Below are 25,029 nucleotides of genomic sequence, written 5' to 3'. Positions count from 1 at the left end.
GTTACCAATCTCTAACAGACCCCAGCTATATAGCTACCAGCTATCCATATCAGGAGATCACTTGTGTCAGGATACCTCTGGTCACGTGAGCCAGAAGCCACCTTTAAACTCTTACACCTATTTGGCAACCTAGTTACCACTGTTTATAGGACTTAGGAGCACTGGAACATAGACAAACATCTAGTTCCCACACCATGAGGAACAGCATGGCACAGCTGGGATGAGTTGGTCCAGTGTGGGACCAGCAATCTTGAAAGACCAGAAAACAAAGGTCTTGATGCCAGAACTGCCTCAGCATTCTAGACCAACAGGGAATTTTGGATCAAAGGGGTCTTTGGCTTTTTTCTGAAAAGTCAGAGCAAAACAGCGAGAAAGAAAATTACACCTGATTATAGTATTAGGAACATGGCAAAGAAGGCAGGGAAGTGCCCTAAACAGTGAAAAAAACCTGCTGTCACTGTCATAAAGTCATCATTTTTCATTTCACTATATTTTATTCTAGAGCACAGCATTCTATCTTCTTTCCTTCTGTATATGCAACATACAGCAACACATATGTAAAAGCCAACTTTAAATATCTTCTTTACAATTGGAATGATACATAAAATGATGGAAACAAGTAGAGAAAACTTGCAAAAATATGTTATCTACTTGTTTCTTTGTCCACTAAGTTAGTGGACGATGCTTTGACACTAAAAGATGAACACAAACCAACAGTTCTTATGATTTAACTTTGGGCTGCTAGCTTCAGTGCTCCAACACAAGAGTGTTTTTGCAGCATGAACAGACTCTTTTCTTCTAGTACAACTATTTTTTTCTTGAGGCATTATCTTATATCGTTCTCCATTAAAACATATTTATCAGAGCTGTATAGGTGCTTTATAGGAATACAAGAAAAACTCAAGTTTCAAAATATTTAGATGAAACCTTTCCCCTGCATCCGATGAATGAGTTTTCCATCAGCTCCATATGCTTTTTCTCTCCCCTTCAAGAGCATTAGTATTTTATTTTCTTGGAATAGAACCAGCAATAAGCAGCAAGAACCTTATTATTTTCATGACATTAATATGAAGAAGTTACACTGAATCCTTATTAGACTGTTTCAGTAGGTTCTTTTCTGTCTAAAAGAAGCCATAAACCAGATGTTTGTAGAAGACAGATATCATCATCTAGTTAGGACTGAACAGCTGGATGAATGTTGTATCAAGAATACTGACTAGTAAGACTATAAACCTACTGAGGTAGAAGTCTTTTTAGCAGCTCCAAGGGGCTGAAAGATAATATGTTCAAACTTTATAAGGATTATAGTTGGTAAAATTTCCTTAAAAATCTACAATTTATTAAAAAAGGGGCATTTTAAATGAACACATTTGGAAAAAAAAAAGCCTGAAAATCCTCTTCAGCATAATTTATCAGATCAGGCCAAGGCAAAACAGACAAAAAGCTACAGAAGTAGAGGTCAGCTTTTGACTTGTTCATTTAATTTCTGCCAAATGTACTTGGATGAAGTCTTCAAGCCTGACTTGCACATTGGAAGAAATTAGACAAAGCAGTGTTTGCACATGCAAGCTAAGATGTTCATAGGGATTTGTTTCTATAACGTCACAATCTTTTCTACAGTTAAATTAGCGAATCTTTTAGTTCAAATACTTATGGAAGGCCTGGACTTGCTTTAGAGAAACCCTGTGAATTCTGTTCTGTCAGAGACCACCTCCTCAGGCAGGGGCTTCCAGGGGGGCATACAAAAATCCTGCTTCCAATCTGAGCCACTGGTATTTATTGACAGGACTTTTAGCCACACAGAGTACAGCTCAAAAAGCTAGACCAAAGCTTTTAAAATCAGTTCTTATGGTCTATGAGATGTTTAGGGGACTTTATTCTGATGTTACAGACTTCTAACTATATTCTTAGTAAGAAAACAAAACCAAAACCAACCTCACCCAACAACACAAAAACAACTGCTTACAGGTACACACATCTAAAGCTACTACATACACGCACAAGCAAACACAGTAAAAAAATAAGACTGTCCATTTCAAGTACAGGTACAGTTTTATCACAACAAGTATATGCATTTGGGTTTGTAAGTCAGATTACTTTGGTGACACGTTCAATTCAAACCCCAAGAGTATTTATTGTTGTTGACAGCTACGTCTCTTTATGAATAACTGTTTTTCCAAGTTTGTAGGAATTACATTTTTGCTCACAATAAATTCAGAGACTGAACAAGTACTAAGTAAAATATCCAGTTATTTCAACAGTGAAGCAGCCACCTTTCTGTCATACCAAGTATAACACAGCCTGCTGCTTCCAATGTGCTTATTACTATAAAAGTTCTTCTGTCTTAAAGAAACTTAATTCCTTGCACTTTCCATTAAAATGCAGTAGTTATATAAATGCCTATATACTATTTTTCCCATAACTGTTTATATGTAGGAGGTGAGATTTGTGGGTCTGAATTATCTCCAAGTGAGGGAGAGAAACGCACCTAGATTTCCTGCATGAGTTTTTAAATTGCTGAATTATGTCACAGAGGTGGAGTTAAAGGCACTCACTCTTTTACTGGTGTAAGGCTTATTAATAGTTGATATGCTCTGAGAACCATTAGAATAACATCCTTCTGAAACAAGCAGTTATTCTCAGTTTCTGATTCCCACTGGGACTACATGCTGAACTCCTCAGTTCAGGAGGCATTGGCCATACCCAGAAGCAGACATTACCGTCTGGGAAATTAATACTAAATTTTAGATCTTTCTCAAACCAAATGGTTTTGAAAATTTGGCACTGAGATCCAAATCAGATCAGCACAGGCAGCAATTACGCATCTTTTATGTATTCAGTCCTGTTTGCAATATTCAGAGTAGGTTAAACAAATGAGATAATAAATGAAAGTGACACCAGCAATTACTGTCAAAAGGTTAAAGATACAGTACAATAATGCATTCCAAGCAGCACATAGATAGCACAATAGAAAAGGAAATGTGTGCATGACAAGCAGTTGCTAATGCAATGTTATGGCACCTCATATTTTTTAAGGCATTTTACAGTTTCAAATACTTAGCAAATCTGTAAAACTGAAGATGAAAAAAATTCTTAACCACTGCACTGCTTGTGCTACCTCGTTATAAAAACCCTCCAGCCAAATAAGCACTGTAATTCTGAGTTCTGAATTTGGTAAGACTTCTCGTCAGAAAATTCAGACTTACCAAGGAACTGCAAAGCAGCTTACCTGTCTATTCTTCCTCACTAGACCATATAATAACGGCTTGTTAGTTGAGCTACATTTTCACAAGACAGAAATTCATACTATTTTAAACAAACACGGCTACCACACAGAAGGTATAAAAGAAGCAACTCTCTTATGCATCTCTAGTTAGCAGAAGGATTCAATAAAGATTAAGCCTGTACTGAAGACTGAAACAATATTATTTGCACATATTTGGATATTAGTTAAAATATTATTTTACCTCTCCTGACATATCAGGTGCCATAGGAATGACTGGCCACAAAGAAGAGTAGATTCCAAAAAACACTACCCAAAGTGCTATGCTGCCCCAAATAGCTATATGGCTGAACTGTTGAAACAAAAAAAGAAAACAGAACAATCATCACAGGTGTATTATGACATAAAAGAGATTTTTGTTACTTAGTATTTACAATGCAATTCTGATACATTAGATGAAATTGCCATGACTTGTAGTAATTTAACCCTGCTACTTCAGTTAGCTATTTCTTGAAGAAAGAGGATACTTTCAGTGGCAATATTACTGCATTTTAAACCAATTCAAGTTCTATTACAATCAGTTCAGAGGAATTTGATTTTTCTAGTTTAAAGGTAACTCTAAGCCTTATCCCAATGTCCTCCTTTTCAATATTAAACTTTTTGTATGTGCATATTCTGTCTTTCCATGCCATAACCACAGTTTAGCTTGATACTGTGGGGCGGGCTGACAAACTCTAAGGGCCTAATATAGTCAGTAACAAGAAAAGAATAGAATTATTAATCCATCAGATTTATAGAACATTTGAGAACATGGTAAAGACATCTGCTTACCAAAGTCCAATATGAGGTCTCTAATCCAGCCTTCAAACACACAGTTAGAACCACAAACTTAAAAGAGGGAGAGAAAAAAAAAATATTTAATATGGGAATCTTACTTAACATACAGAATTGATTAGCTGTGTTAAACGTTTAAGAGAACAGAAGAGAAAGTTCAATGATTTTCATACTTCATGTTTACTTGCACAAATGAAATAAGGGAAAGGATAATCAATCACTTCAATTTAAATGTAATTTCCTTAATCACACTCAACAAAGCTCATAAAGCAGAAGGCAATCATTTATATGGACCTGCAGAAGCTACAGAAGAGTCTTTCCACTTTAATAGGATCTGCTTCCCAAAAAACGTTGGACCCTCAGCAGCCCTGAAGTGAAATTCTTTTAGACCACAGCCAGCTGTATTTTTCCTCCGTTTTTGTGTGTGCGCTTAGTTCTGAAGTTTAAGTGACCCTTTGAAATGGCCACAGTAAAATGCCAATAGAAGATTTAAAGAAACACCCCAGTAATGACCTAGTAATAGAACACGAAGAATTATTAGCTTCTATTAATAATCTCCACTAATTTGACTCAGAAAAATCTTCTGTATTAAAAGTCTTAAGCATTTCCCTTGCCTCCTAGAACTCTGTCAGTCTAGTTCTTATTGAGTTGTTGGCTTTTTTATTGATGGTATTTTGCATAGACAGAAAGGTTTGTGAAAAGCGTAGTCCACTTCAGTAGAGACGGCAGATCCCTTAGTTATGGAGAAGATGCCTACTGCTTCCTACATGAAGACAGACGATACAGATGCTGAGCTGAAAACTTGCAATGAACCAAGCTTACAGTAGTCTAAATTAAAACCCAACCAAACAAGTTTTATTTACTTCATTAGTACTTGGTTAGTAAATCAATCACCTCAGCCAAACCCTGAAAAGCCAAAGAGTTAAATGTCAGCAGCCTATGATCCGTGTTCTGCATACAAAATAACATGGTGAGCAAGTCTCTCATTTTCATCCTCCCCTCTCATCTTTACTCTTTTTATGAAGCAGTCACTGAAAATGTCATATTATTGTCCTGTAGGGCATACTCCAGTTTAGTTTAGAGATGACCACTAGTAGAAAGTTTATAATCCCACAGCAAGGACTAGTTGATTCAGGAAAATTGTTTGTCTTCTTCCTTTGAAATTCACACAAACAAGTTTTCTGTTTAGTAAATAAATAGTTTTTCCATTTTGTAACTCATATGTGAGCATGTATCGGCAGGTTTATCTTTATGTGCAATCTGAAGAACATGAGGCTGAGAAACTGAGTCACAAAGACCAAGCTCCAACTCTAACAGCTATAGTTGAAATTCCAGTTTGTTGGCCAGTCTGGCAGCAATGATTTGAGTTTGTGGTTGAACTTCAAGGAGCCCCAGCAGCTCAGAAGAGATTTATTTCAATCAGAAGCTGAAAATAACGGGTTAAATATATTTAGCAAATCTTTCACTATGTCTGGTGCACAGAAGAATACAAATCCTGCCAAAAAGATTTTACTCTAGCTAAAAGTTTATGCTTTTAATTCTGGAATCTGTTTCAACTACTTCTGCATTATTAAGGACAAAAAAAAATCACAGTGCCACAATTCCATTATCTAAAATGTGTGAAATCTAATTAGAAGAAAATTAAGGATCATGATGAGTATTAGAATTTAGTCTATCCAGTTCTGGTGCTATGTATGGATGAGTGAAAAAAATGAATTATGGCAAAAAATTACTTCTGATCTGGTACAACTGCTTGCTACTTTTGAGTCAGTCATAAGAAAAGAAAACATCCTTCTTTGCAATCAGATCAAGAATTCTCATTGCATAGGCAAAACAGATACACAAAACACTGCAGGTCTCTATATAAGGAGACACAGACTATGTGAATATATACCCTCCTTGCATCTTAACTGATTCCTCTAATACAGTTACCAAATATGCACAGCAGCTTACTTGAGAATTTGGGTTATATTGCTCCCTCCTCCTCTTGATCCAAACTAACAACAGCTCACTGAAGCCTACTCAGGAAACAAGAAATCAAACTGGTATTCTGTATAAAGCACTGAGCTTTATAAAAGATCTCTCAAGAAGGGTCATACAAATATTTTCATGGAACTCCACTCCTACTTGAAATTTATGTTTGAAGAAATTATTCCAGGACGTTACACGAATCAGTGCACATTCCTGACTTTGTGGATCCAAAGAAACCGTGTTCATTTCTGAATCTCTTTGTTGCTGATTTTCGCGTAAGGGATGAATGTAGACTTCCAAAAAACAGATTAAAACAATGGCAAGAATGAGAAGTTCCTTAGCCTTATGATTTTGATATTTCAAGACAATGACTGACAACTGTCCTTGCACATCACTTCTCATGCACAGATTTTTTTTTTTAATCTTCTAAAAGATCTTCCCCTCAATTTTGAAGGTCTCTCAATCTTCATATATGCTCCAGGCCTCCTTGAACTCCCATGCAAGAGCAGGAATACATCAATGGCAACCCCCATCCCTCCCCAGATTTTCAATCTAAAGTGGACAATCTGGAAAACAAATGAAAAAGCAGGTTGCCTGGACTCATAATGGTAAAGTAACATTTTCTTGGTAAAATTATTTATCATTCTGCAGGTTAGTAGCAAGCAGTTAGCCTCTCAAGATGGTGAAGTTTCAGCTCTCCTAGTTGAAAACTGGTTGCAGAAGGTGACAGGACAATTGCACTGTGACCTCTGTTTTATCATTTATGGATACAGTTTGACAAACAGTAATGAGTAACCCCACGTTACTACATTGAAAGTATGAGAAATCAACTAATTTCTGAAGGTGCTGCAAATCTGAAAATGCAGGCTTTGATGTTTACGAGTCAGACGATGTCACAGATGATACTCCAGTGTTCTGCAGTACTGTAAGGTTTCAAGACAATCTAAGTGACAGCACTTTTCAAACACTCACTTCCACAGGACATAGTGTAATCCAGTAAACTCTTAGTACAGAATATGTAACTTATTTTCTCCAGGTGCGAAGGTTGGCTTTTGGAAGGAAGCACAGAGCAACTGGATAGGATGAAGTTCTAAGATCACTTCAGGAATGAACTTCAGCTGTGACTGCAGCAGTACGTTGAACAATTGGAATTAACAAGTGTACAGTGCTAAGTCACTCTACAAAATTATGGCCAATACAAAGGTTACTTTTAGAGTAAACAAAGGAGATGCTATCAGAAAACTCTGCTTAGGTGCTAAGATAGGTGAAGTTATGCAACTTAGGTACATGTATACATGCACACAATTCATAAAATAAACTTCAGCTGAACTAAGCACAGTTGCAAATTCTGTGTACAGTAAACACTGAAACATTAGTAGATAGGGTGAAAATCTGGTGCAGAAAATCTCTGCCCAAGAAGAACCTGTTTCACTTAAAATGACACGTGGCACTGGTAGATACTCAAGTATTTATCAATACTGGGGAAAGCACAGACGTTCAGATAAATGACTGACTTCTAAACACTGCTTGGTGTTATGAGATCTAATACTAGCAGACCTGTGTCTGTTGATTTACTTCTGTCACGACTGAACTGCAACAACGACCTTAGATCTTAATTTTCTTAAGACTTGCACAGAAAACATTTAACCAGGATATTCCATCCATTCCTAATGGGGATCAGTTCATCATAAGACAGACTGCATGATCATATGTGACTACTGCTGACAAAACATGCTGTGCTCGCCTTTTGGAACAGGTAAACAGAAGGGTAGAGCAAATAAACTACTAAGAGGATGTGTGAACAATTTTTCGATATGCCGGAAAGAACCATTTTAAAATCCCTCTATGTACTATCAGAATAAATATTATATTTTAACTGCCACAGCAGTAGGAAATACACAGAATGAGCTGTGGTTACTCAGCCATTTATTCCCTTTAACTTTTCCAGTTAGCTGGCCAGAAAACACATTTCAAAATGTTCTCTCATACACAGGAAATGTTAACAAATGACATTCTCAAAGGACTACAATGTATTCTAGAATACTTTCCTTTTATTTCAGTTATGATGTCTCTCTATTCCTTAAGGAAAATTATTTTGATGTGAATTTGTATTACAGCCCCCTTATTTTGATGGAAGAATTAATTTATTTTTTGTACCTGCCAACAACAGGAAGCAAAATAACTAATTGAACTGTTAACGCTGGAGAACAGAGGAGAGTAAGCACAAGTCTAATTTTGCTTCTAAGAGAAATCTTGGAAACCTGCATCTATTGGGTGACACTCATACCTAGCAAGTGAAAAGCAGGTATTTAGCTTCATTAATTTATTCTAGGAGATAAAAGATCAAAAGAAAAAAAAACACAATAGTGACTAATATCTACGAGAGTAACACAAGATTACCGTTAGGTGGGGGTTCAATTTAATTTTGCTGGTTTGTTTTTCTCCAAAGCAGCATCCCACCAACACCGGTTCCATGTTGCTTTATCCCTCTTTCAAGGCCCCATGATAAATTAAGAGATGGAGAACAGAGTTGTCCACAAACCAGTTCCATAACCAATAACCCCTGGGCTTTCTCTAGTGTAGAAACTTACCTTAATGAGCATTCTAATTAGTGAATTATTATTCCATTATTAAAAAAATAGACAGTTTCCAGTAAAAGACAAATGTATCTTCTGCATCTTTATTAAATGAATTTATTTTGAAAATTGGAATTAGAATGCAAAATATACTTTTAAGCTTCTCAAAGAGTCATTCAAGTGCCTTTTCTTAAGGCATGGCAATGAATCAAGTCTTCTTTGTAGAGAATTACAAATAATAATAAAACCACATCTCTTTAAGAGGTAAATATATAGTCAATAGAGATAGCTGATAGTTCACCAGATAGCTCTAGCGAGACTTACAGTGTATACAGTGTTCCCCAGGAGCAGGTAATCTGAAGTTTTACCATTGCTGAATACAGTACCTAGAGAAGGAAATAGTGATAAAGGATGACTGTGAGCTCTGAGAGATTTTCATGATCTTCAAGATTTTATTTTTGATGTTTTAATAAATATCTGCTTGAACATTCATTCTCCTGCTTAACACTGTATGTGTAGCAGGAAGGAGCGTAATGAGGATAAAAGAGGTAGCAAAGTCTGTTCCATCAGTCAAGGCACTGGGACTCAGCACTCTTAGGTATCCAGCTGAGCTATCCCCCTTTCTCCCATTTCTCCTTTCATGCCTCAGGATCCTCCTTCAAAGCTATTTATATAGTTTTATGAATATGTACATAATATTGTTCCTACTTTTAAAGAGATTCTAAAGAAAACATTTTAAATATACTGCATCTACTCTAGTTCTGGAAATGGTATCTTGAAATTAAATCACTCAAAATTGTTAGTATTTTATAAAGCTTTCCCAAGAAAAAAATAAGGTATTTAGTACTTTTTCACATTTATGTTTTTATTTTCCATAATACTTGCCATGCTGAAGGGCTTTCAGTGGAAACCAAAACAGAATGAATGAGTGGAAGAGGCCGTTTAAACAATGAACCCAGAAAACCTAAGGGAAAACAGAAAATCCATGAGAACCATTTGCAATAAACTAGCTCTGTGAACCCTGACCTTTCTTTTTATCTGTGTGTTAGATTCACAAAATGTGTTTCTGTCAGGCCACCACAGTGAAGTAATATAACTGACAGGCACCTTCTGCCTCTTAGCTCTTCATGGGTCATTTGATTATTTTTATGTTTTGGAAAAAAGTGTGTATTATCTCCTCCTTTTAATTTCAAATTAGGAGGGAAATTAAAATATGTACAAATGGGAATATCATCAGAAGAAATTAAACTAAACCAGACAACTGGAACAAGTGCTACATTCTAAGTAGGGAATTAAAAAGGACTCTAGCTTTCATAATTTACATTTTGTGTAATAAGAAATTTGGATGGTACTACAATCAAAATCTGAGATTTGCATATACCTACCTACATAGTTCCACATACAAAGGAATTTAAAAAGGACAAATTAAAGTCTTTTCCTTAGATTTCTCCTTACATACTTGATTCTTGAAGTGCTCAGCTTCATCATATTAAACTTCCTTTAAATTATTTGCTAAATAATTCGAATTTTACTTTCAACCTTATTTTCTTTTGTAAAATATGCCTTCTGAAAAAGAACTGTTTAAGAATAAACAACCTATTGATGCTTTTTGTAGTATATTGTGTAAAGACATAAAAAGACTTAATCAAAAGTATGTAACATGTTTCCTTCAGGATAGCAATCACATTTTTTCACTAACAATGTTTTTGACAATCATAGCCTTCATTGTAACTAACTGATGTGTATTATGAGTGTTAAGGTGTTCAGGCAATTGAAATTAAGTTGCCTGCCTCTCAACATTTTCCACAATGTCTCGAAGACTTTGTTGGATTATACAAGTACACTAGGTTGTATGATCCAATTTACACTCCAATACTTTGCACATTTGAACTTGTGCTACTCATTAACCTTTGTCTCTCCTTCTTGCTATGTCATTACCAGAAGTTTTTATTTGACAGAAAGCACAGGTGGGTGCAAGAAAAATTAGTTCTACTTTTCCATTTTCCTGACCAATTCTTATTGTCACACACTAATCCTTTAACCTCTGTCACGACCTCATAACCTTTGATCCCTTTTACCATAACAAACATCTGCATCAACATTCAGGGCAGTAATGTTTCCCAATTCAACTTATATAGCTGGGAATTCTGTAGCTGGGAAGTTTGGAGACATTTACTTAAAACAAGTGTTATATGGGAATAGCTACACATTTCCAAGGAAGTCAACAATACATTTGTGCAATAATAAAAATTATAGACTTAGAATTTAAAAACAATCCAACAACTGTAACTCATGATTTGTATTGCATTAAGGCTATCACAACACAGAAGTGTCTGCATTAATGGACCATGAAAGATCTTGGATTTGTAGAGCATTCACAGTGACAGAAGAAACACTATTTTCCCCAGTTTCCTTACAATTTTTAGGCTTGTTTTTGTGGTTGACAGGATGAAGTGAGGAAGAAGGAGAATAATCTCATACTGTCCAGTGAACTAAGTTCAGATAATTCTATATACGTAGGAGTACTCCAGTTTTACAACACAAGTTGCACAGAGCTAAGTATGCTCTATCAGCTCCAAGCATCTACTACAGACCACTACATGTAGGAGGTGTTAATTCAATGACAGATCGAAAATATCCCCAAGTTCAGCGTATGATGACATTACTTGAAATGTCCCAATTACATTAAAAATATCAAATCAGAAGGAACTCTTGCAAACATCATGGTATTCATGAAATTGCAGATTGGGAAAAAAGTTTCAGTTAGCTTTTTTAAATAGAGATTACTTACAGATAAACATGTAGAAATTGTGTATATTATATATATTAGAAGTCCTACATTCTTTTACTGCTTTTTGTGCTAGTCTCTCCAAGGTGAATGTCACCCATTTTCCATCTAAAGGAGCCTCAGATTTCTTTTGTTCCCCCCTGACAATTGTAACTGTCTCCAAGTATTTTTTCACAAAACTCAAAATAAAACCATAAAATCACAACTCCAAATTGACAAAGAACCGTACCAAGTACCTCCTTCTACAAATCTAATGACAGTTCTTATTGTCCTCTGCAACACTTCTCCACAGGCTTCAGTAATCCGTTTCCATATAACAGTACCAATACATACAGCCCAGCGACAGAGGTGTCTAATCACTTCTGCCTATAGAAGACAGCTTTATTACCATTAGTGGGGGACTGGAAGGAGGAAATCTACGCTGAAAACCAAAACGCTTGCATTTCCATACTTGTTAAAAATGGATAAACATGATTTGCACCATTCATAGACAAACAGACAGTTGGAAATAGTAGTAATAAAAATCACCTCAATTTTTAATTATGACCAGCACAGAACAAAAAGGATAACTACACTGAATTCCTATTAGTTTCTGCTTTAATTATACTGGAATTTTTATCTACCTTAGTATTAAAGTCCAGTGCATTTTGAGAAGTCTTGTATAACTCTGGATATTTCAGCATGTTTTCTTTTCGACAGGATCTCTCAAATATTCCAAGAGTTAGTGGAGGCATTGCTGTAAACATCTAGTAGATGGATTAAAAGAAATGAACAAACAAACATATCACAAAACTTTAGAGGTAAAGACTTGCTTAAAGATTGCTTACTCAAGAAACTCCCATGATTATGGTTGAAAATAACTGCAAATACACAAAGCATCTTACCACATTGTAGAGACCTATACACCATCTTTCAAAAAGAATTTGTCCAGAAAAGCCATTGACGAAAGCAAACCAGACCTGAAAAACAGGAGAACCCAATATTACTCAAATGTCCTGAGAGGTGTGACAAATTCACTTTTTTTCCTCAGCTTCACCAAAAGGAGCATTCCTAGAACATCTTTACAACACAGTTGAGGATGTTATGCCTTAAGCCTATATGAAAAAACACAACAATAAAACCAAGTTGTGTTTAGAACAGATAATGGGCAATTTAGTCAAATGCGTGATAAATGATTATAAACATTTCAAAGAGGTAGCTATTTTCAAAAGGAATTTCATGTTTGTTACATATTTAAGAGGGATTTAGTTCACTGCATTTGTATTGTACTTAATGAAAGAAAAATTATGAGAAATACTGGGGAAAAAAGAAAAATCAAAGGAAACGTAGATTAGAAACAGTCACAATCTTCTAATCATTAGCAAACCTCCTAACTAATAGAGTTCATAGAGTAAGCTGTAGTCTGGAAACCAAAATTATACCAAGATTCCTTTTTCATACATGAAACTCATGAAAAGAAGAGGTTTTACCAGAGCACTAAATCAACTACAATTACTTAGTTAACAAGCACTAACTCAACTACAGAGTATATTTGAGAGGTAGCTGGAAAAGTCTTGATTGCGTGAATTTTACCATTTTTCGCTAAAAAGTTAAATAAATAAAATTTAATTTGAAAGGTGGGATGACACATTTTCCTATGTTTTTCAGTTCAACATGGAGCAGGACTGCTTATGTTTCTTACTTTGTACTTATATACTTTGTTCAATGACGAAGTGGCAAAGCAGCAGATCTGCCGAATCTTTATTAACAAGCTACACTGAAACTATATTATCTACAACAAACATAAGCTATTAAGGTGACAGAAGCCAGGGTCATCTGAACAACATTCTACTCAATTTAAGACTCACGTTTTTTCCAGTGAATTTTTAGACGCTGCTTTGCAGAGACTGCGATCCAGTTCACATTTCGTTTGACTGTATTACGGAAGCATGAATTGCTACAATCAATACGTATGTTTATCAGTATCTCAGGGTGGCCTCCAGGGTGACCATATTCTATCATGTTTTTTATCAGCTTGTGGAATGTTTGAGCATGTTTGTGAATACTTTGAGATGGAAAAAAACATTGAAATTAGCAACTATGAACACTAAAAATGGGAGTTAAAGTCCAGCTAAAATTTCATTTACTGGTTGTAAATACATATCTTTTAGAGGCCAATTATTGGAACAAGGCTGAATACAAAATAATGATTATTAGACGCTGCAATATATAGAATACGCTGAATTTTCTGAAGTCTTATAATGCTGATTGTCTTTATTTTGATTAGTTTAACAGTAACAAGCACTCTGTTTTCTAACTTTTCAGTCTATTAACTGGAAAGCATAGAATTAAATGAGATTTTTATAAGCTCTTGTGTATTTTGTTTTTTTTTTTTTTTGACTTTTGAAATAGGAGTTATGTTGTAACTGTGAAGAATTTAGAAGATGTTTATTAGCAGCAGTTTCTCAGTAGTCAAGTATGAGGGAGTGAGATGAATGCATAATCAGTTTTTCATTACTGAACAATTAATTATGCACTCAACATCAGCACAAGTTTTCGATGCTTTACAACTAAGCTAAATGTATGAACCTAATCCAGAACCTCACCACCGCTGTTGGATACACGTTGTGCTCCTCAACTGCCTTCTCTCTTTTCAACCTTCTTATTATATGTAGTCCCTAAATTCCTGTACTCCCAGCCTACGAAGATGGCCAGGAAGATAGCTCTTAAAATAGAGGAGTGAAGGACAAATACCATTATGTGACTGACTCCTTAATTTTTATTTTATTCTTTTTATCAAGTACTGGAGCAAATTTTAGAATTCTTAATCTGAAAGGGTTTAGGGTTGTGGAAAAGGACAGTTTGGGCGGATGCACATTTACATGTACACATATGTGTTTATATATGTGCACTTCTCATTGCTAGGAATTTCAGAGTTGAACAAAAGTACAACTCTCTAGCAAGAAAATAAAATAGACCACAAGTAGACATATACTTGATTCTTCATAACCACGGAGTATAGGGAAAGAATATTAACTTTCTCTTGTGATTTATCTAACAGTTGAAAAGTTATTAAACTTTAATATAAAAAGAAAGGCCTAAATACATGTACTGAACCTATTCCAGATATTCACTTCTATTAAAGGGAAGTGACGCTAAGCAACACTTAAAAATGTTTTTGAGCGAGCGTTTTAAAGAAATGCAAGAATTTATGATAAAATTTCCATTTATAATAGAACATCATATATGTAGTCACTACCAAGCCTCTCAGAAATGCTATGCATCATTTTATCCCTTAAAAACCTTTCAGTTTTATTTTGTACATAATTTCAGTTAAAATTTTCAAGCTATTTAAACTCTGAAAACTACAGTTTTACTGTAGAATTGTAAAGAAATCCTTTAAGTTATAACAGTGACTTCCTGAAATCTTAAGTACTTACTTTCTTCCAAAGAAAGCATGCAAGTTACAGGCATTTCAATTAAGTTTTAGTGTAAAAAGGAACTGGAACAAATCTTGCTCAGAACTCTAGATGCAAACCAAGAAGAAATGAATTTGGGTACCAGTCTCGGGTTCTAAAGTTCTTGCTGAATCTATCCAAAAAGTGTCTGAGAAGAGAAACCTTTTAATGTGGCTAAAAACAATGCCCTTTGTAGTAGAACACTACTACTTAGTGAAATACCAGATATACTGTTTTAAGAGACAGCATCTTTAACATCTAAGCAGAAACATGGATTTTCTATTGTTTACAATATAGTATTCGAATGTTCGCATTAAAAAAATCTATGGCTCAAAAATAATTAGCAGAGCTAGGGTAGAGGTGGTAGTGTGGGGGAAACAGCAAGGATAAATACAGCCCTCATCGCAAACTGTAAGAGGGGAAGATTGGAAGTCACCCACTTACCCTGACTTCCGAACCTTGGACCCTAGAAGATTACACTCTTAACCATACATGAAAAAACCTCTATGGAGCTTACTACAGTATTAATAGTGACAGTGACAAGAAACAGACAATTTCTCACTTCAGAGTGGGAAATTTATTCATGGACAAGTGTGTTTCACTCTGATCATGATGAATGATGAAAGCAGCTGTACCTGTAAAATAAGTTTTTAGGACATATTGTACATGATACTAAGTTAGCAGCAGATTCAGCCACTTCTCTCCTAGCGGGCAGGCCCTACTGTAACAGCTCAATATACTAATCCAGCACCTCTATACAGAAGGACAGGAAACACTCTAAAGTACTTCTCAAGCCCACTTAATGTGAGGGAGGAGTGAAAATTCAGACTATTTTGCAGTTCAGTTGCTACAGAATTTCCATTGAAAATGAAAGACTTAGGTTCACAGCCAAGTTTTCAAAGCATACAATGCAAAAAAACTGGGCTATTGCACAATTGCTTTCTTCTGTCATGCTTTAAACTGAACTCGGTGTGGTTCGCATGCATTGAGTATGCAATGGCATACTGAACAACAGCACCTCAACTCTACAGCTTAGAAGCTTAGAAGCAGTGTGAGCATACACAGAAACCGGGCTCATGTTTGGGGTTCTGCATGTCTCAGAATGACCACAGGCATCATTCACCTGAGGTGTCAGGCAGAGGAAATCAGGAACAAAATGGTAAACTTCAGCTAAGGACGGGAGCAGGAAAAAGTGTATAATTCAGTGGTGCGATGAAAAGGGCTCAGGCAGGGAAAAAAAAAAAAAAAAGATAAAAAATGAAAAAGAGGATGTTCCAGCTCTAATTACTCAGTATAATTGAACTTAATGTGTTACAAATGGCCATGTTTAAAGATCCGTGACTGAACTTTAAATGTGAACTCCATGCATCTGTTTCTTCTGTTTGTGTCCTATTCTCTCATACTCTTTTGTTTGAATCTTCCCCTATGTGAAGAAACATAAATGACCTAGGCAGGTCTTCAAAAATTATTTTTTTTTAATTGTAAGCCTTTTTTATTTAACATAAACCAGTAAATTTATGTATTTACTAGTTATCATTATCTAGCAGAACAAAAAAATAGGAGTAGGAAAATTTCGTCCCTCCGATGTTGAAGAGAGATTTGTGTAACTTCACAAAAGAATCAGTTTAACAAGAGTATATAGAGTAACGGTAGTTATAAAACCAAAACAAATCCACAAAGGAGTTCCCAATCACTAGATCAATCTCAACTATCATCAGAAGGTAAATACAGACCCTCAAATTATGTCTGAAAGTCTGCACAGGCTTCACCTATATGAGTGTGAGGCTCGATACAAGTTTCATAATGTACATTAGCAGTCTAATAGAAATTCAAAGTTTTCACTTGCAATTTAGAATGATACTTTCATAATATAACCTCTGAAGTTACTGGGACTAGTCCCATAGAAAAGATGAGGTCCATGTTTAAATATCTGCTGAGTCAAGACACAGAGTAGAAAAAGTTATTGCAGACCAGATTCAGTTTCTTACGAGTTTAAAAGTCAATAAACACTAATCAGTGTGCAGGAGTATTACTATGGACCTTTACCATTTTCTGAACCAAGAAACCAATAGCACTTATTTTGCATCACCCCACAAATGCCTACAAAAAAGGCTGTATTTTAGATTAAATGGTATCTATTATATTACTTGATTAGTACTGAGCAGATATTTTAAAATATAGTATATATCTATTAAGTAAAGGTAGGTATTTTTAGTTACTGTCAGCCAAATAAAAGGAAAGTTATTTAAAGCAACTTTCCAGACATGCCTTTCATAGTGTTATTTTCTAAACTCCAAGACAGAGGAGGTGTGGCCACAAAAGCTTCACAGACGTTTTTCTGATGTAGCATTTCTGCATATTAAGCAGCAGCTTACAAATACTCATTGAGCTCTCTGCTCCCACGCCTGATCCGTACAAAAAACTGAAAAGAGAGATTCAAGACTGGCAGTTGTCCTTTCTAGAGACATTCAATGATGAATTTCTGCCCATTCACTCACAGTATTGACATGAGCTATTAACATCTGTGAAAGTTTTCAGAGCTGACAAATGTCAGTTATACAGGAATTAAAGCTGAAGCCATCTTGTCTTCCAGAGAAGGTGTGCATGGTAAAATGCTTGTGTGCACAATATATAAAGGGTCGTAACCCATACAAAAATGATCTCTTTGCCCTTCCATCTGCTCAGGAGGCACAGACTACCTCTTCTAGCCTTTTGTATTTTTAGACTATGATCTCTGTATCTTGCATTTAACTTGCTTTCACGAAGAATATAAAGGGTGGGATATGTATATCTGATTGAAGTTATAAATTTACAATGTGTTTGCAGGTGACAATAATAGAATGTTAAGAAAAATAAGGTAGTATGTTCTAAAGCCTACTTTGTACGTTTTCTACGAACACAAAGTATAAATTAATACTGATTTTTCAAATATTTCAAGAGGCACTGCTAATCAGTACTTCTGGAAGTTGGATAATTTAATCAGATATTCAGCTTTTGGAACGTAGGATCTGAAGTCTGCCATCACTTCTAAAGCAAAAAAAATCTTTAATGGATTTGCTTTTTCTATAGCTTCTTTCTTTGTTTTTCTAAAGTATATATTCTAAACATACGAACTTGCTACTACTTAGATTGAAATCTACTTATGTTAATAACAAAGAGAAAAAAAAGGAGAATTTAGAAAATGTAAGAACAGGCTAAGAAAAATGCACACTTTTTGGCTACAATACTTGTACATAAACAAATGTTTAAAGCGTTTTCAAATATTGCAACACTGTAAGATCACACACATAAATATCAAATTTGGAAATATTAACCTAATGTTTACGTTAGGTCTAACAGAAATAAGGCATTTTCTTTCAATAAAAGCAAGATACATACTCTGCAAGTTTAAGGTATTAATTTGGAAATGCATTAAAAAAACTAAGAAAGTTTTAAGAATAATTGTTAACCTCATTAATGTAAAAATACGAAGACTTATTTTGCAATCAAGCTTTGCAGCAACTTTTTTCCCGTATTTTAAACCCAAAGTATAACTGCGAATATAAAGTTTGAATCAATTATAAACATAATTACTAGATATATATTTGGTTATAAGAAAGCAAGCAGGTGTTGAAAGAAAAAGAGGAACCGTAAATGAAGAGGAGGGAGAAAAAAAATTAAAAATCCCTTTAAAAATATGCTCAGAATTTTAAGGTTGCCATGTAGTCATGATTGTAACAAGAACTATAGCTATACATGCTGTCTTAACCATACCTACCAATAAACACACATTTATTACAATACAGTCCTCTCATACTACTGAATTTTTCACAGGACTTCAGACTCCTTAAAATCCTAGGTGAGAAAATTAGGTCAGCTACTTTCAGGAAAGTATGTCTGCTCATGAACTAGAGACTAAGGAGGCATGGTTACCCATCAACGAGTGACAGGTATGCAACAGTGCAACTAAACATATACGTAAAAACTCTAAATACGGTTTTGAACAACAGCTCTGCAGTTCAAGAGTGACCTGCAAAAGGGCTTCAGATCACAAACACCATCTCAAAGAACGTAAGCACACAGATCTCTTGGTAAATCTAAAGCTACTTGTAACTGTATTCCTAAAATACTGTACTGATATCATAGATACATAATTTTAATAAGCTAGCAGTAGTACATTCAGTACTAATATTTAGTAGATATTTTTAAGATAATTGGGTCTTCAAGAAAAATCACTTTAATATTAATCAGTGTATTAAAAAGCAAAATTCAGTTAGTGTTTATTGACAGTTTAAATCATATGTAATAATCAAAAGCTCAAAAAAGAAAATTTTCACTTTCAAGAAGTAACATTTACTGTACTGTAAAATTACCTCGATAATATAAAGAACTATATTCTTGTAGAAACAATACAAGATGCATTTAGCTACTCTGTTATAATTCCAGGCTCCATGAACCAACAACAAGTTCTTCAAATACTTGAACTGCAAAAAAAATGAACAAACATATAATCAGAACATGCATACACCAATATTAATCTGATAGTAAACTACTTTATTGTAGTGTTTTACAGTTTAATGACTTACCTGAGCAATTGAGTAGTCTGAAGAATTAGCAGCCTGCAGACCTTCATTCCCACTAATACCAACACCAACATGTGCTGTTTGTATCATACTAACATCATTTGCTCCATCACCAATCGCTAGAGTTACTACCTTAACTTGTTTTTTAACCATTTCTACAACTTCAGATTTTTGAAGTGGTGATACCCTAAGAGGCAGCAGAAAGAAAAAGGTTTAAATATGAGACTTTCAAATGAATGTACTTTCAAAACATATTTTATGTTCTGTGAAAAGGTAGTAAAACCAGGCAAACTAACATCCTGCTCAGTGACATGAATTTGTTATTGCTCTTTAGACTACATGCTAAAATTACAATCCCAGTGAAATTCATAGCAACCTTTGATTTGTTAACAGGACTGGAGATGCATAGATCAAACAGCAATGGGTCCCTAAAACAGAGTAATGGAAGAAACCCCAAACACTGCCACTGGCTTTATTAACTTACAACAATTGCAGACTTCAGCATATTTTGTTGTTAGGTTTTCTATATTCCTCTGTTTGAACATGTATTTTGTAAACAAACAACAAGATATTTAATACACAAATGTCAACGCAAACAGGTCAACGTGGACCACCACTATCTTAACATAACATAGACTGCTAAATTAGGGGAAGCGACTTTGAACATTGACTCTTGATCCTCCACTTTGTTTAACTGCTGGTTAACTTCTCCCTTGTTCTTTTCAGGGCCATTCCAATTATCTGTCATTAAGGAAACGTCCACAATTGCGGGGACAAATTATTCCAGGGATGACTCAAAAGCTCTATTGATGAAACTATATCAGTTTTACCTCCATCTATCACTGTGTGTATCACACATATACCTTCCATTTCATGTTGTGAAGTTCGAGTGAAATTCAGTTCTTGTAGTATTTGAGATACAATAACTGAAAATAATAAACAAAAATTATGTGCTAGGACTGGCGTGCTTCACTGGGTGGGGAAGGGAAGGAGCAAACTCTAGGCAGTGTGGCAATCCACTCTTGCGATTCCTGGCACTAGAGTCAAGTGTCCCTCTCCCTGTCCCTCTCTTTTCATGGTAGAAACAGAAACAATAGGAAATGCAAAAAAATGTGTTTCCCTATCTTCAGTGTTCACTGCTTCATACAGACAAAGCACTCAAAAGCTCAGTAACAAGGAAAAACGTTACCGCCACATACCAAAAATTCAGGGGTATTATGGCATTTATGTGCTCCTGAAGATCATCACAAACAACACTAACAGCAATGCAAAAAAACCCCAAAGAACTGAGGCTGGTGACTGGTTTAATTGTGTTCCATGAAAAAGTGAATGCAGCAGAAAAAGTTCAGGAAAAAACCCAGATCTTAGACATCCCACTGCTATTATTCATTTCCTGTTATCCATTTCCTCTATTAACAAATCCAAAGCTCAGTAATTCCAGCAAAAGCTGAAACAGTCTTTGAGAAACTTTCATGAATATGTCATTTAGAAATGCCAGTTTCACCAAACCAACATTAATCTCCTAGGAAAGGAAAGCACTTTCCCACTAAAATAAAGACTATGTAAGTTTTCAGCCATCTTAAGGTCGATTGTGATTATTCTGAAATGTAGCTTAAAACTGTAGGAGGAAACCAAGGTTTTATAGACATGGTTTTTACATCCTGAAACATACATTTATTCATATAACATGCATGATGAATAAAGTTTTGTCTAAAATAGTAAATTACACTAACAAACACAATTCTTACTAGTTAAAACTTATCTAACATTTCTGAAACTCAGACTACTTAAGAGATGAAAGGGATCCCAAACTATTCCTGGTGGACAAAGACAACTTACCAAGCATATTGGAACTGTTTTAAAACATTAAATTTTAAACAGAAATTATTAGAAAAAATAGTTGAGACATTATGATCTGCCTTCCTGCATATTATTTCATACTCAAGATATGCAACTTGTGAAATGGAAGCACATTATCTCTTCTATAAATTCCTTAATATTACATTTAAAGTGTATTTGTTTTATTGTTTGTTTCAACTACAAGCTCCCTTGTCTTCTGGAGAATGAGATCTTAGGCATGCTTGAGGTCACACTCATCATGATCACATAACTTTGCTCTACACCACACTTTCAGTGACATCAGTTTATGACTTCAGTCCGTATCACCAAGGTACTCATTTTACTACGGAACAGACTTATTCTAGATCCAATTCCAATGCCACAGAAGAAATAATGGAAGGAATTATATGAGCTCCACCACTGATCATTCATAAAACAAAAAGAAAGTATTTTCCATTTTTCATCTGGCAAATGTCACTGTATTTTCCTTTTGTCTACTATATAAAGTTCTAGGAAGAAAAAAAACAGTCCTTCAACAAACAGACTAAACCTCTACATCAGATAGGTTGCTGGGTTCCCAGCACAGGGGTTAATGCTCTTTTCTAGACCACGGGGCTTAACACTGAGACAGTGCTGTTAATGGAAACTGGGTACACTGTGTCTACACTCATCTTTGCTCACATACGATATTCTAATTCCCACTGGGTTCAGTAACATCTTCGTAGCTCTCCTGGTTCTCCCCTCTATATGCCAAAGGACACATTCTCACAGTTCACCTGTGGGTGATGCCTCATCACCTGAAAAAAACCCCAATGTTTATTCTGTGCTAATTCAGTAAAATTTCTTAAGCTTTAAGTACAATAAATGAGAGAAAGGTTGCATAAAATTTAACAACATAATTTTGCAATAGGAAAAAAAATAAAGGAGTGAAAAATAATACAGCCTTTGGATTGAAGGTAGCTATCTAGTCTACTTTATTCAGCAGCCTGTGCAACACATGCTTTCAGATGTCTGAGAAAGTTACTTGGGATGAGTACAGCCTTGTGGTGAACTTGGGACAAAAGCTTCTGGGCAGTAGCCCTTTAGAAGAATTCTATGGTCCAAGTATATCAAAAAGCATGTCTATGTCTTCTGTTACATGTTTTATTTGAACTCTGCTGATGAGTATTGTATCAAGACTCACTACTGCCAGCTTCTACAGACGATTCCTGACCCAAGAACTTTTTCATCTTTTTTTTACTTTCCCTTTTAGACAATGTTATAAGGGCAGTTGGAAGATGGTACTTATTGCCTGGTGTATCAAATTCATGGTGAAATCAATACAAAATATTTTATGTTCATTTTGTTCACTCTTAGCTGTACATTTTTATGACTGAATAACCCATCTTCTTCATGCATGCATTACTCTGAAGCCAATATAGAGTTGGAATTCAGAATCATGGAAGTCTTTAAGCCAAACATCTGTTTGGAATTAATAACATACACAGATTTTTGAAGTGAAATGACTACTGTATATTTGTAAGCTTCATCTGTGTTATGGCTAGTCTTCTTGTAAGAACTCATAGGTAATAAATGCTTCTGAACAACTGAATACAGTCTGAAAACTTCAAAGAAAGTGACGTAGTTTGTACTTTTAAAACCAAGGAGTGCTTAAAATGTTTACTGCCTTTATATGGACAGAAAAGAGACCTACATTTTCATTTAGTCAGAACAATATAAGTGATTTATATTAATTAAACATTTTTTAATTATTTTCAGCTCACAAACAAGGGAATTATTTTTTTTTTTACTAATGATGGAGCACTAACAGATTTTTTTTGTCAGATTTCTGACTTCTGAGAAGCATGTGATATTAAAAAAACACATACTAAAGCAGTCAGTGCTACAAGCAAATATTTTAGTTTTAAACCTGCAGCCAATTTTTAAACAACCACAAAATATGGCAGAGCATATACCTAGACATGTATTGAAACCAGCTGACCTAAGTATCTTATGGAAATGTAGAAATGTCAGAGAGAACACTAGCAGAACAGAAACTTCCATTTTGCACTTTCTGTTGTTTCATTGCAAAAATGTTACCAATAAAAGTCTGTATGTGCAGAATAAAAGCTATATGTACAGAACATCCCTCAATGGTTCTGTAGTCCAACACAAACAGCAATATTGTCTCTTCAAAAAGCATAAAATATATTTTCACATCAAAGAAAGTGAAGAAACAGTTTTGGAAAAGCAGTTCTACATGCATTTCCTGCTTGTTAACTTATTATACTGAGCAAAATTGGAACTAGTAGAACAAGCACCAAGCTCCAACTTGCTTGTCAGAAAGACCACTGCCCTTAGCAAAATGTTTACACACAGTATAAACTGTGTATTAATATAAGATCTTGTTTTAAAAGACAGTAAGACTTTGCTTGAAATTCAGAATATTTCATGCTGGAGCATGGCTACAAAGCTAAACCATTAAAAAATCATTTGGTGGCATAACATATCACTTGACTGAAAGGATGGAAAGATGGAAGACCAGGTGCTTATTTGGGTACCATAACTTCATTTGTTTTTCCCCGTCCTTTTGCAAGGCACAAAACTAGATCCATTTTGAACACTGATTTTTCAGATTAATCTGCTTTATCTTAATGGAACATTATTAAACTCTCTACCTGAACATGAGAACCTTCCATTTATTTCTTACTAATCAAAACCACACAGTCTATTCAGGTGTATTTACAACAGTTTTCACATTTGTACACACCATGTCTTTACCTTCAGGTAGATGATAAGATAGGCAATCATGAGGTAGTAGGTAGTAAGCTCATATAATTTATTGAAAGAAGATTTGAATTTGGTAAGAACTGATGCTGAATTCTAAGAATTATTTTGTTCTTGTACAAAATCCAAGCTGACGTAATTTTTCATAGATTTTTTTCCAAAGCAATTAAAGTCAGACATAGCACCCTATTTAAAAATGGAATTAGATGTAACTTGAATACACAGACAATTCTAAATTTTCAGTACTACAGCAACTGAGAGAACTTGAACTTGTGACACCTGTATACTGAGAAACAGCAAGCTATAGGGACTCTAGAAGAGCTGGAATACCTTGTTTCTGAGATAACTTTTCTTGTTTTAATATAGGAAACAGCTTTTTCTATGCTACTACAAAGGTCAAAATAGTGAAAAAATACTCTGAAAACATTAACTGGCTATGCTTGTTAACAGTTACCTCAGACAGTGGTGAAAATAAGAGCAATTTCCACAGTTGTGGAATGCTTGATTGCATTTCTAATACAGATATCCTACCTGTGTTGCCAATGATCTCATAAAGAAAAGTCCCTGAATCTGCTTTGTGACAGATTAATCACTTGGCCTAAGTCAAGTTCTTTAAACATCAACAGGAGCAGCTGATGTTTATCTAGCTACCAAGTACCCAACGTCACTTTTTGTTCAATCATTCAAATGTAGAAAAGGTGATGTACTGCTCAGGAGGTGCTTGCAGTTTTTGTGTTTAAAGCCATAAAAATGTAAGAAGGCCCCAAAACATGGAAGTTATCACTTATATAGTCCTACTTATTCCTTCCTTAATATAAATTTGGAAATATTAAAAGGCAAATCAAACTGCTTTCATAGCGTGTACACTTAAATAATGTAGATACTTAATTTTCTTTAACCTGGAAAAAGTTGTCTTGTTATGGTGAGCTTACAACTCTAACAGCTGATGTTTCCAGGAAAGGATTAAATATCTGATTGTATAAGAGAATCCCAAACCAATCAGGAGTAATAATAATAATAATAACTATAGGTG

General features: G+C 35.0%; 1 protein-coding gene across 5 annotated transcripts in view; it reads right to left on the bottom strand.

Annotated features, from left to right (window-relative positions):
• The window catches only part of ATP8A1 (ATPase phospholipid transporting 8A1), a 103,588-nt gene that overhangs the window by 16,040 nt on the left and 62,519 nt on the right, over positions 1 to 25,029 (bottom strand). For all 5 annotated transcript variants that reach the window (XM_082050339.1, XM_082050341.1, XM_082050340.1 and 2 more), the window contains 8 exons: positions 19,395 to 19,578; positions 19,182 to 19,292; positions 12,277 to 12,351; positions 12,016 to 12,138; positions 9,490 to 9,568; positions 8,929 to 8,990; positions 4,055 to 4,111; positions 3,468 to 3,575 (listed from right to left, as the gene is read on the bottom strand). In XM_082050339.1, the coding sequence (XP_081906465.1) occupies positions 3,468 to 3,575; positions 4,055 to 4,111; positions 8,929 to 8,990; positions 9,490 to 9,568; positions 12,016 to 12,138; positions 12,277 to 12,351; positions 19,182 to 19,292; positions 19,395 to 19,578 (799 nt within the window). The remainder of the gene's footprint in view (positions 1 to 3,467; positions 3,576 to 4,054; positions 4,112 to 8,928; positions 8,991 to 9,489; positions 9,569 to 12,015; positions 12,139 to 12,276; positions 12,352 to 19,181; positions 19,293 to 19,394; positions 19,579 to 25,029) is intronic.

The sequence above is a fragment of the Streptopelia decaocto genome (assembly GCF_964273445.1).
Source record: "Streptopelia decaocto genome assembly, chromosome: 4".
NCBI lineage: Eukaryota > Metazoa > Chordata > Aves > Columbiformes > Columbidae > Streptopelia > Streptopelia decaocto.
The sequence above is the reverse complement of the archived record's forward strand: the minus strand, read 5'-3'. Positions and strand labels throughout refer to the sequence as shown.